This window comes from Ambystoma mexicanum, chromosome 1p (genome assembly GCF_040938575.1).
Source record: "Ambystoma mexicanum isolate Mex_15411 chromosome 1p, UKY_AmexF1_1, whole genome shotgun sequence".
Classification (NCBI taxonomy): Eukaryota; Metazoa; Chordata; class Amphibia; order Caudata; family Ambystomatidae; genus Ambystoma; species Ambystoma mexicanum.
The window spans coordinates 453,831,833-453,845,178 of NC_090921.1; the positions used below are offsets into that span (position 1 = coordinate 453,831,833).

A 13,346-nucleotide genomic window follows, 5' to 3' on the forward strand; every position below is an offset into this window, starting at 1 on the left:
CAGAGCAGTTTCGGTACAGTTTGCGGAGTGAAAGGCAGATTAAACAGTGGGAGTTGAGTTGAGAGGAGACTTGGGAACTGACGGCCCTTTCAAGTTTAGATGTTTAGAGTGATAGAAGTATATGTGGTAGGGATAAAGGCTAGAGTCTGGTGGAGATGCTACAGGAGGGGCGTGCGAAAGGAGGCAGTGTCAGTTGGTAAGAAGAGAGGAGGAGGAAAATGATGCGACAGGAGTGGAAGCGGACGGAACAGAAGAGCAAAAAAAGCAGACTTTGGAAGTTAATTAGTCCACGAAATCTGTAGAGGAAGGTTTGGAGGAGATGAAAGGGTCAGGAGGGGAGGAGGGAAGCATTTTATTATTAAGTCGCTGGAAAAGACAGCAGTGATGCTGGGACATTGAAGAAGCGGGAGGTGAGAAGTAAGATTTGTTAGCGCCGAGATGAAGTCATAAGAAGAATGTAGTGCAGAAAGAATAGTAAGATTTGAGGGGGCGTAAGTTCTCTTCCAGAGTCATTTACTTTCGAAAAGTAGAACAAAGAGAATTTAGGGTAGGAGATAGCCATGGTTGTGAGGGCTTACGAGAAGGAGTAAAGGAAAGAGGAGGATAGTGAAGATCAAGTGTAGAGAGGTTTATGCAGAGTAGAAATAGCTGTTCCGCAGAAAGTGTGGAGAAATGTTGAATTGGAGGTACAGCAGAAGAGAGTGAGAGAGAGGAAAGAAAAATGAAGGAATAGAAAGAGCATATATCAGGCCTTAACAATGGCACTCACCACTCGCCAAAGTCTAGTAGCAATTGACTCTTGGCGAGTAAGAAATGGTGTGGTGTGTGTAAAACTGAGGAGGCAAGTGGATTTGGATGCCTGGCTACAAGATTAGCCCTGACATATATCACTATGATGACACGAGGAAGGGGTTGGCGAGGGAGCAAGCGTAAAGAAGAGAAAGAGAGAAGCAAGTGGTCCCAGGACTAGATTGGGTGCGAGTCCACAGGGAAATTGAGCAGTATAAAAGAGAAGATGGGATCAAGAGAAAACCAGAGAGGTGAGAAGGAGGGCAAGGGAGAGTGGAAGGGAGAAAAGGAGTCAAGGAGAGCTAAAAGGGGGGGCGCTGTTGCACAGCGTGATGGAGTAGACGGATTCTGACCATGCTCCGCTTGGGCAGGATACTGGCAGGGCATTGATGAGCCCCCACATCACGAACCACTGTCAAAAGGTGGGGATTCGGGGGGGTGGTGTCAGAGATGTAGGGGCAGCGAGTGAACCTGGTGCAAATAGCCGACCCAACTCCCACACCGAGCTGTGGAGGTCAGCACAAAGGCAGAGGGCCCCTGGCCCTGCAGTGGCAGAGTAGCAGCAGCAGCGGCGGCGGCATGAGAGGGATGCCGAGCACAGGGCAACGTGTGTCCGTGTCCCCAGCTAGGATGGAGGGTGGTAACAGAGATCCCCTGCTCCAACTAATAGAGAGCATCCAGACGGATATGGCGAGGCCGGAAAAGGCCGGTTGCAGTGCTCGGAACCCGCAAGGAGGGACTGCAGAGGAGTAGCCTGACACAGAGGAAGTAGGGCTGGCGGCTCAGCTGCCCGCGATACAGATTGGAGCGGGAGAAGCGGGGGCAGCCCTACATAAGGAGCAGCAGGGATTGAAGGTACGTGGAAGAGCCCTCCTGTGGAGGCCACTAGCTGGATAGCTTGCATTTTAAAACACTTGGGGCACATTTGCAGAGCGGCAAGCAGGAGTGACAGCGGGGGGGGGGTCTGTTTCTCCCACCCCCACAGACAGACTGGTGGTCGTGGCGCTCCCCCAGCAGCCCCCCCCCAGGGAGCTACAGCCAGGGAGCACTTGCAGTACATCTCGCCCAAAAAGAGTCTGAAACTGTACAGTTCAGAACCCCACCTGCACACTCACACCTGGTGTGGATATAATATCCTACAATTCAAAACCAACAATTTAAAGTTGTATAGAGGCAAAGTTTTAATATAGCTGTCTACACTGGTTATGTTCGTGTGGGAAGGGGGTCTGGGGCGCCCGGACATTAGGAAAAGCTTATGATGGGGAACCGCCCACCGGCATTATGGTTATATGGACACACACGAAAGGCTTCCCTGCCGCCACTGAGTCGCCGCAGATCGAAGCATGGTCAGCAGCCATTGTTGCGGTGCAGTGGTCAAAAGGGAGGTATATATTTGGGGGTACAGAGACCTCCCTGAATTAGGGTAGTTAGGGTAACAATCCAGATGGGTCACAGCTGGGATACAACAAATTAAGCACATCATAGAGCACAACCGCCTGGCCCCTTTCGGCCAGCTACAGGCTACTCATGGGCTGGGCAATAATGACTGCTTTACTTACACACGGCTACAACACGCCATGAGCCAGGAGAGCAGGATACAGTTGTACCTCTCCGAGCGGTCCCCACTGGAGGCCAACCTGCTGGATGGAAGGCTGCCCGGGAAATTTGTTACTGCACTCTAACAGGTGATTAACAATTTTGCTACCCATCTCCTGAACAAACCGAAAGAACACTGGGAAAGGGACTTTGGAGCCATCGAAGAGGAAGTCTAGGTGGGGGTGCTGGGATTGGTAAGGGAGGCCGGGGAATCCAGTAGACTACGCCTCATTCAGTTCAAAGTTCTACATAGGGTATATTACATCAGGGTCAGGTTACACAATATTGGAAGAGTAACGGATCCCAACTGTCTGAGGTGTGGAGCAGAGGAAGTCCCTTTCATTCATGCCATGTGGGCCTGCCCACGGATACTGCGCTTCTGGAGGGGAGGTGTGGGAAGCTGTGACCAAGGTTTTAGGGAAACCTGTACCGGACTGCCCTAAATTTTGTTTTCTCCATGTATGGGGAGACTCTCACTTCTCTTGTGAGGAACTGTTTGATCAAAACGGCGCTGATGGTAGCCAAGAGAGACATAGCCACGAACTGGGGAAAGGGGCGACCCCGGGGACCTTCGTATGGCTAGAAGGAATAGACCACTGGTGCATACTAGAAAGGCGGGTTGTACAGATACAGGGGGTGCTCCCAGAAACATGAGCAAACTTGGGGGAAATGGCAGGAGATGAATGGATGATGTGGGGAGGTTGGGGGTGGTGGTGGTATTCGGGTGATTGAGGGTGGAGTATCTCATGTTTGGTACCTTTTTTGTTTGAAAATTCAATAAAATGGTTTATTAAAAAAAAAAAAAGAAGAGGTAAAAGAAGAGAGGATGAAAGAGTAGTAGAAAGGTGGCGATTGAAATCACAGACAAGAAAAAAGATAGAAGCTCGAGAGAGAAAGAAAAGAAGTGATTCCAGAACACAGAAGATGGAAAGGGCCAGGGGGACGATAAATAAGAAAACGAAGGAGAAAGGGGTATAGAGAATGAGGAGAAGTGGGAAGGTTAGTGGACTGGGGACCTGGTATACAGTCACTTGGCCTGTCACATGAGATGCAACATTGGAAAGGTGGAGGCTACGTTATGGCCAGAGCAGGGTGCAGGGGAGGGCTGCATGCAGCAAGGCCACATTTATTTTGAGGCTACTTGTGTAGCAGCCCCGACTCCAGTGGACTGGAGCCAGCAGGATGTGTGTCAGTGGACTGGGGATCCAGTATCGGACATGTGACCGAACAAGTGCAACATTGCTTTGAAGAGGCAGCAGCGGCATAGCCATTGCAGGTGAGCAGGGTACAGGAGAGGGGCCGGAGGCGGCAAAGCCGCATAGTTGTTGAGGTTCCTGGGGTGTAAGCCCTGGTTCAGTTGGACTGGAGTGCCAGTAGCCAGGGAGAGTCTGTGGACCAGGGATCCAGTATCTGTTCATGTGACCCATCAGATGAGATGCCATGTTGGAGTGGTAGTGGAATGGCCATGGCACGTAACTAGGCAGCATTGAAGGCAAACTTCGCCTGCACCACCCCAAAATACAATTGCATTTTTAAAGATCCCATCTTTAACAGAATCGAGAGACTTGAAATATTTTTTTCTTTCTGGCCGCTTTTGAGAAACTATTTTAATTTTTTCAAACTGCTGAGCTCGGCAATATCTTGAAGTGGAGTGGCAGAGACGCCAGGACTCCGACTAGGAAATCCCATAATCAGTTCTTAAAATGAACAATTTCTTTTTTCAGAGGAGGACTTTCTCCACATTGCCTATGAAGGCAAAACTTTCCTTTGTTCATAGTGGCCAAATTCATCCTGGCAGTCACAGTAATATTTGTCAGCTTTACCTGAACCAGCTCCATCGACTAGTCGAGCAAGTTTACTCAAAGCAAATCTCACACAACTGCATTCTTACCTTGGTGATTCCATTCTCTGTAAACACACGCGAAGTTTGGTAAGCGTAATCCGCCTCAATGTAGTTCTTAGAGTATTTCACAGCCGGACTCTCCACAATAAACCGCTCTGCCATCTTCCCGTCTTTGAGCTGCTGTGCTGCATACAAAGAAACAATTGTTAAAACTGCACCGTAGGGGCGACCGCAGAAAGGGTAAACGTTTAATGGGTTGTACTTGCAAAGATGTGCAGTGTTTGCCCGAACCTAGTTTGGGGGAGATTTAAAAAATAAAAGGGTGAAATATTTGCTGCAGTTCATCGCTATGTGTGTTCTAAACGTAAGTCTTGCATTTTTACAACATTCTTAAATATCAGTTTGCCCTCACATTTCTTGCCAATAATTGTTCATCAACTGATAAATCCACTCAATGTGTACAGCTTACCCACACAAAATATATTTAAATACATTGTGTTCAATGCAGTGATTCTGAATCAGGCTGGGGAGTGACAGGGGGAGGGGCGGACTGAATAGCTCGGGGACAACATGCTCAGTTGCTCAACATGACAACAGTACAATGCCGAGCAACTTGTGTTCGATTAATGGCCCGGCGCTTAGATGCTGGGGTAGTCCAGCATTACACGTGATTATAAATCAATAACAATCAAAGTTATTGACTTAGTCAGCAGTTACCCTGAACACCTGGTGTGGTTGGGACTAGTGAGGAAGGGGGTTGCGGCCCACTGCCGTAAATTAATGTGGGGGTACTTTGTATGACATGCAGTAGTTAAAGATTGGAGCAGGTAGAGGTTGAAACTAGCATGTTTTTGCGAATGGGATGAAGGTAAGATTGCAAGGTGTGTTTACCTGTTGGCATGCCCCTCTGTGACATGAAGTTGTATATGCCATTTGACAGCTTTCATTACTCTTACCCACATGATATGGAAAACGGTTTGGCAGAGGCGTAGCCAGGATTGTCTTAACAAGTGGGGCCAGAAGCTAATGTAGTTGGGCCCACCGCAGTGACATTGACATCTGTGAGACATTCACATCTGTAAGTGCCCGCCCAGCGCTGCTGACTGGCATTTACAGTATTTGGGTGGGCCTTGTCAGCTCAGGCTCTACCCTGTCTACGACTCTGCGGCTTAATCCTGAATCCCTCTCTCATTTCAGTACAATGCGACGTCAGGGCACATCCAGGTCGTTTTTAAATTCACTGCCTCCAGGATCAGATCTGCACAAGTAGGATTTCTACAATGGCAGCTTGCTCGCCAGGATGTTCGGGATTGCCTCATACTGGGGGTTTAAAACTAAGTGAAAGTATTATTGGATTGTCTAAACTGGAAGTTGACTGGAATAGTCAAGTACGAATAAAGTGAAGCTTGCTAAACTGGAAATACTCCTAATTTATGGCTAGGACTTGCAAACTAGGAGCATACTGTAATTGTAAATTGAGACTATATTGGAAGTACACTGGAAACGTACATCCTCCTTTATTGAAGAATACGTTAATGTAAAACGCAGACTATATTTGCATAGTGCCAACTGGGAATATACTAGGATTGTTAAAACTGGATATAATACATTTTAAAAATGTGAAATGTGAAATGGTTAGCTGGGAACATACTGGGAATCATTTTGCAAACTGGACAGTCAAACCTGGAATATACTGGAATTGTACAAACGCAAACTGGGATTGCAACAAAGTGGGGTTGTTTAACTGGAAATATACTGGATTCATCAAACTGGGGTTGCCAAACAAATAGGTGCACTTTGATTATCAAACTGGTATTCTGCAAGGAAGGTGTATTTTTTTGGAATGTAAAATAGGGAACAGAAAAAGGCTGAGCAAACTGGGAATGTCAAATGGAACATACCAGGTTTAGCCAACTGGGGATGTTGTCAATATGGGTGTATACTAATATTATAAAGACTGGACTTCTACTAGAATTGTGTAAATGGTGACTATAGGCTACATTTTCAAGTTATTTTGGTGCAAATTATGCTTCTTATGGCCAAGGGGTGCTTGAATGCATGCATAATAGATGCACAAATTCAAATACCCTCTTTTACCCCCCTGTGACAAAATGGCCATTGTCCTGAAGAATTACAGAGGTTTCGAAATCCCTACTCAGTCCCAGACTACTACTAAAACAGCAGGGACCTCAATCATAAGGGTGAAACAGCCACAGCAGGAATGGCAGATCTCCTTCACCTTTAAGGTAGCATGGGTAAAGGGCAAGCTATCATTTTCAAGAGGGTGTGAGCCTGCAGGAACTATCCAAAAAAACAATAGTGTGGTAAGTACCAAAATCAAAGAAATGTCCACCGAAATAAGACCAATTAAACTGAAAGGACAGACAAACTATTAAAAACACTAACAACCCACCCCTGTAATTGGATACACAGAGAATGCAGACTTTGGGAGAAAGAGGAAATTTAAGCATCGAAGAACATGCGTCTGCAGGTAGATAGCCTTGCAGAAAAGTCAAACATGTCCAAGAATATGACCTCAAAGTGCGGTTTTAAGATCAAGGACAGGAGGACAGAATTGCTGATATAAACCTTATCTTCTTTCAGGATCTGAACTGCACTGATCCAGGTTTCTGGTCGCTTTCCAGTGTGTCAAGTCGTGTTTATATTGGTTTGAAGGGATTCAACCGAGTGATCTAGTACCACAAACGCAACGTCTTGAAGAAGCTTGACAGACAAGCAGGTGTTGAGTCAGCATAGGTTGAAGGCTTTGCAGTGTCTCGATAAGAGGAAATAGGAGATTCAGTGCAGTTCGATATGTGGCAACGGCGTATGGCTTAAAAGAACTTGGAACAGGTGTGATGCTCAGGTTGGCAGCTCTGTTAAAGTTTTAGCAGTGGCTTGAATGTGTTTGAAGCACCTGCAGCAGCTCAAAATTGCAAAGGGTCAAAGGCAGCTTCTTTTGGTTCATGGGAAGCAGTGGAACACTTCAGTTCGGGGTCTTGAGGAAAGGTGAGCCCGTCTTCTGCCCTCCTCAGCCAGGAAAATTGCCTGGGACACTTAGAGGGCTGGCACTTCAGTAGAAATGTTCCAGCAACAGTCAGGCGTCCATCTGAGAGGTCCACTGAAATGTACCCTTAAAGCAGTTGGGGGCAAGGCCTGCACCCTCTTTGGAAATCCTTCTCTTTAACCCAATGAATGGGGACTTTTGACAGCCCTTACCCCAAAAAGACTCCAGCAGAATTGTCTTCAAGATAGTTGCAACATGATTCTTCAAAATGGCTCTTTCAGATGCTTCCCCAAAGGGAGCTCAACAATGATTCACTTAAGGAGGATCTCAAAGCCCCCTTTACACCCACTTTGCCACAGCAAATTGGTTCATTCCAAGTCTTTTGATGGGACCAATCCTTGTTGTTGCAACAAGGGTTATTCCTTGTGATGTCAGCTCTGAGTGCCTGGTCTACAGAAAATTAGGGCGGAATTGGTGCTAAGCAATCCAGGATGGCTGTCCCACAGTCTGAAGGGCCTCTCCCCTTCTTCTGTCCTACCCCAGATCAAAAGGATTTCAATAATTATCTCCTTGGTATAACTTGCCCATTGTGTTCTAGTGGCCTCTTAGAAGCTCACAGCCTTTGCTCCAACCCTAGAGGACGCATGTCCTGTTCAAGGTATCTCAGCATCATTTAGCTCCAATGCTCGGGACAAGCCACCGGAGATATAAAACGGCTAAAAGAAGTGAGGGTGCAAACTAAAAGTCAAAGCACTGGAGAGTCCGGGCAACACCCCAGAACCTGGAGATGGGGAAAACTCAGCAGAAAGCAGAGCAGGATGGGCTGCTTGGCCTGCATGACGCAGGGGATGCCGCCCATCCTGCGAGCGCCGCCCTCAGATGCTTGCAGGAAGGGGAACACTCCCGGAGCTCAGACCCCAGAGGTGTTGCCACTCAGGGACACAAGCCCTGTGCCACCCGGGGGCGAGGAGAGAAGCGCTGCCACAGAGTCGGGGTCGGGCCTTACATTGGCTGGTTGGCCGTGCCGGTGGGTGCTTTTATGCAGGGAACTGGAAAACGGCGGCAGGCCAGGAGACACCTGCCACACTGGATCTAAGGCAGGCTGAATCGCTTGAGAGGTAGGTGGGCGCCCAATGGCGGTGGGTGCACACTGTTCCCCAGTAAACAGAGTGATGCCAGGCCTGGATGGAAGATAACATTGGAAGCCCTAGAATAAGTGCTTCTAACCAGGCATAATAAAACAGGTAAAATAATGAGAACTCAAACGATTGTGGGACTTGTCTGGGACAGCTTCTGCAATAGAGGAACATTGTGGACGAAGCTTTGACCCCTCCAACCCTCTGCAGAGTGAGTGAATAACATAGGTTGTGGCCCACCAGTGCCCCTCCAATGAGCAGAAAGAAGGGAGGTCCTAGAAAATAATGTCTTCCCCACTTCTAAAGTACAACGCAGAACATGACTAAAAGGGTGGGCGATCGCACAGCCGCAAGAGGACACAGGAGTGTAGAGGCTTATGCACTTGGAGTGGATGACGATGGGGACGATGAATCCACTCCGTCCACAAAGCAAGACCTCCAGGCCTGCCTAGCCATACTTAATGAGGATATTACCCACAGGGTAAAAGAAATACAAACATCAATCAAAACTCTCCACACTAATATTGCGGAACTCAAGCAAGACCTGGATTCATTGGATCCAGAGTCAACCACAATGAGAACTCAATTCGGGGAATGTCCAAAGCAATGGTAAGAGGGCAGAGGGAACACCAATCGGAGGTAGAAAGGACGTCAGACAAGCTTGATTTCGATAACAGGCTAAGAAGGGAGATATGAAAGCTGAAAGGATGCAAGGTATTGTAGAAGGTGTAGAGACGAACGACAGAGAAATGGATTCAATCCATCAGGGAACATCTTGTCCCCGAGTTGTCCTAGAAGGGTGCCCACTAAGGAAGGCGGGAATGGAGCACAACCTATGGTTGTGTTCATAAAATTCCACTCTTATAACTGTCTTTGAGGTCAAAGGATAAACATATTTCAGGATTTAGCATCTGTCATCTTACAGAAACAAATATTCCTTCGACCAGCCACAGAGAGAAAAGACGGGATTCATTATAGGTGGATGCTTCCATTTGGTTTGGTGTTCATGTGGGAGGACACAGAACATATAACAGCCATGGAAGAAGAGGCCAAAGTACTTAACATACCCAACTGGGGTGGGGGGCAGTAGAGTGAGTTCCATATACTCACAATTTGGGTTGCAAATGGTTGGTCCCGGGGACAGGACAAATTTAGAGAAAGGAAATATATAGGAAATATATAGCCAGTGGGCAAAGATAGATTAGAGTCTTAAAGAAACATTGGACAATGTAATGCAGATACAAGAAAGCTCGAGATTGCTGTTCGGCATTTGAGTTTAGCAGTTTGGGAGATGAGCGATTGCATGGTTTGAATAAAGCAATACACTGAAGGTTTATAAACAAACGCCTACCTACAGATAGACACGGAACTGTAGACTCTGGATGGATGTGGCTTCGGGTGGTGGACTCTGTCACAAACAATATGCTCTTTCTGCAGGAACGAGAGTCCTCAAGATAAGAGATTGGTTTTCAGGATTGATGAGTTTTGGTGGGGAATGTTTACTGCATTCTTGTATGTTAAGAGGGAAAGGTTTGTTATACGGTTGCATGTTGATAAGTGGTTATAACTCCATATGAGGGAATTTGGGTGAGGGAAGAGGGCCACGGCACTGAGAAAGGGGAGGGCTATAGAGCATTTTTAAGAGTCAGGGCGCACCCATGTCGCACCTTTCAATGTAAGGGGTCTGAATGCCAGTCATAAAGGATGTTAACATTTCTGAGAAACTGCAAAGCAGACATAGCATGCATCCAGGAAATGCACTTATTGAAAGGCGATGAGAGGAGAATGTCGTCTAGATTGTCCCAGAATAAGTAAAATGCTTCATGCCAAAATAAGAAGGTGGTCGCAATACTTTTCTCTAATAGAGGGACTCCTGTAGTAAGAGAGTTGAAAGCAGTAGGTACATTATTTTGAGCAAGAAAATGGACGGAATCCCGCTAACTGTAGATACAATTTATGCACCCAATACATGCAAGAACACTTTTCTTAAAGAAATTCTGGTAACGCTGCAAAATATTGCCTCGGGGCCTATAGTATTGTCAGGTAATTTCAACACGATGGTGGATGGAACAATTGACAGACCAGGAGGCTGGCGATGGGACATCAGGAAAGTAGCTCCGGAAGTTATTAGGATAATTGAAGGAATGAGACTGAAAGACGTATGGAGGGGGAGAGGGGAATAACCCCACTTGGAGGAATTTTCATTTTTAATCTCATTTACTCAGCTACTCATGTACTGGCTTCCTATTTGTAGGGAAGCATGTTCATTATGAGCAGGGCAGTGCAGTTATAGGGCAAATCACATTACCAGATCATGCCCCAGTCAGTTGTAGCATAGAGACAAATGAAAAAGAGGGGACCCAAAACAAGGAAACTGGCGCAGTGGCCGGTACAGAATCGAATCCTCCCGAAGAAAATGGTAGAGGAAACGGCCCAATTCTTCGTCATAAACTATATGCAGAACGTGGGGTTTGGAATTAGGTGGGGTGCTTTCAAAGCGTTTGCAAGAAAAATAGAACAAGCAAGCAGAATTACCGAAATTAGGGCAAGGAAGAAGCGGAACCCATGAGTAAGGTGGAAGAATTAGAACAGCAACATAAAGAGAAAGATACATGCAAACCGCTGCGGCAATTATAGCTCACTAGAACCCAATTTAAATCTGTGCAACTGAATAAAGCAGTTTACTTTGCATAGAACACACCAGTGAGACTGGTAATAAACCGGGAAAACTTCCGGCGAGCCCGCTGAAAGTGAAAATCAGATGTAACAATCTCACTCATAGAGCAAAAAAAAGGAAGTGGTCAGCAGTAAAAGACAAGCTACGCGCTGTTAGAGAGTTCTATGCCAAATTGTGCACTAAATAACAGAGGGATCAGGAAATTGTAGACTCCTTCCTAGATAACGGCTCCTTACCCAAACTGACAACATGAAGCTGAAAAAATAGCCTGCCGATAAGCATGGGGGGCAGGGGAAGAGTATTAGATGCAATAAAAAAACTAAGGTCATGAGGGCCCCAGGGCCCGATAGGTTCCTCCCAATATTTTATAAAACTTTGTGAAACAATTGACCTTACCCTTGGTCTCACTGTTTAACTGCACCAAGGAAGCAGGCAAAGTCTCACCATAAATGGGACAGATGGTGATCAGTGTCTGCCCAAATCCACCAATTAACAAATTAGTGTACTATCTTTCATAAACGGTGAGTCAACTACTATAATAGAAAAAAATGTACTTTAATTTTGAAATAAGATTTGCAAGTCAAAACCTACAACTGTATACCTCCACTCACAAGGTTCCTTTTCCACTTTACTTTCTCTTTTTTTTTTATATTTTTGGTTCTACACAGTAATCTCTCCTGATGAACCACAGACAACACTGTGGAGAAACAAGTGTTGAGAGAGAAAATATGTATGCATGAAAAACTATGTGACAAGAGCAACATGCAAGATACAGTTTTTGCTTGAATGTATGAAACTAATACATGAAAACAACAATTATTTTGGAAAAATAAAAAAATATCAGAAATTGATACACTGGATTTGAATCATTTATAAAAGAAGAATTGAGATTGACTCTTGTTTAACAGGGAGCGCACCTTGTATATGTACTGTTCTAAGCTAAAGTATAAGAAATAAATATTGCTACAGTCGCAATGTAGTACTTGCGGTGCAGATCCCGGTCACATACAAAACATTGGCACAAGGGAAATCGCCCAGTGAAGAGGAATCAAAAGCCGACCAGGACTGGAACATTCTTTAAGACATTTCTGCCCAAATCGGGAAGTGACCCAATTCTATGCGGATCACTTAGGCACATATCTCTCCTGCGCATTGAAGGAAAGCTATATGCATAAATTATGGCAAGTCGCTTGGAGGGTCTACTACGGCTTTATTATGGGAGGACCAGAGCAGATTTAGGTAAGCCTCAAACAATGTGAGGCAAACAGCGATCCCTTATCAATATTGCACACAAATGTAAACTACCCATGACATTGATAGCTTTAGACGCAGAAAAGGCTTTTGATAGGGTTGAAAGACTATTTTTGATCAAGTTCTGGAAAAATGTGGTTTCACCAGGGTTTTAGAAGGGCTGTCATGGCCGTATATGATACACCAAGCATGAGGGTTAGGGTCAATGTTTTTTTTTCTGTTCAATCCTTTCTTATTAACATGGAATACGAGGCAGGGGCGCCCCCCTCTTCCTCCTGCTGTTTGCCATTGTAGCTGAGCCTCTGACACAAGCGATCAGAACATAAACATATTCCGAGTTGAATATGGAGAAAGGGCCTTATCTGCGTTTCGCAGACAATGTATTCCTAACAATTACTCGCCCAGAGAGATCAATCCCAGCTCTGATACAAATATTGCAGGAATTCTTAAGCGCATTGGGGTTCAAAGTGAATCTAGAGAAATCAGAAATAATTATTCTGAATGTAGCCGCAAATCAATTTAATAATCGATCTGAGACTATGCCATTTAAAATTACATCAACAGGGTTGGAATACCTAGGGATATACCTTACTCGAAAAGTGTCCAAACTATTTAATGCCAACTTCCAACATCTTTTTAGCAAACTGAGAAATAAATGAAAAGCATGGAGAACCGTGGCGATCTCCAGGATTTTTACTATAAAGATAAATGTAATACCGAGACTCTTGTATCCGTTTCAAACGCTGCCAATTTTGGTCCCGACCACACAATTAAAGAGATTGCAATAAGACATAACAACATATCCTTGCAAGGACGCGAGGCCTAGACTAACCCGTAAGATTTTGTATCTTCCACATAAAATTGAGGGCTGGGATGCCTCGATGTAGAAGGCTATTATGAAGCGGCCCAGTTGTGAATAGTAAGGGAATGGTTAAATAGGGCCTCTGCCAAACAATGAAAGTACCTAGAGGAAGAGGTGGTAGGGAGACCACTACACCATATTCTATGCTGCATAGAAAAGACTGACTATTAGCGGCCTATGAACTG

The 13,346-nt window shown here is 45.6% G+C and overlaps 1 protein-coding gene across 1 annotated transcript in view; it reads right to left on the reverse strand.

Moving 5' to 3' along the window:
• The window catches only part of ISYNA1 (inositol-3-phosphate synthase 1), a 161,915-nt gene that overhangs the window by 130,678 nt on the left and 17,891 nt on the right, over nt 1-13,346 (reverse strand). Inside the window, exon 2 of the mRNA XM_069649281.1 lies at nt 4,277-4,413. Coding sequence (XP_069505382.1) covers nt 4,277-4,390 — 114 coding nt within the window. The 5' untranslated portion in view covers nt 4,391-4,413. The remainder of the gene's footprint in view (nt 1-4,276; nt 4,414-13,346) is intronic.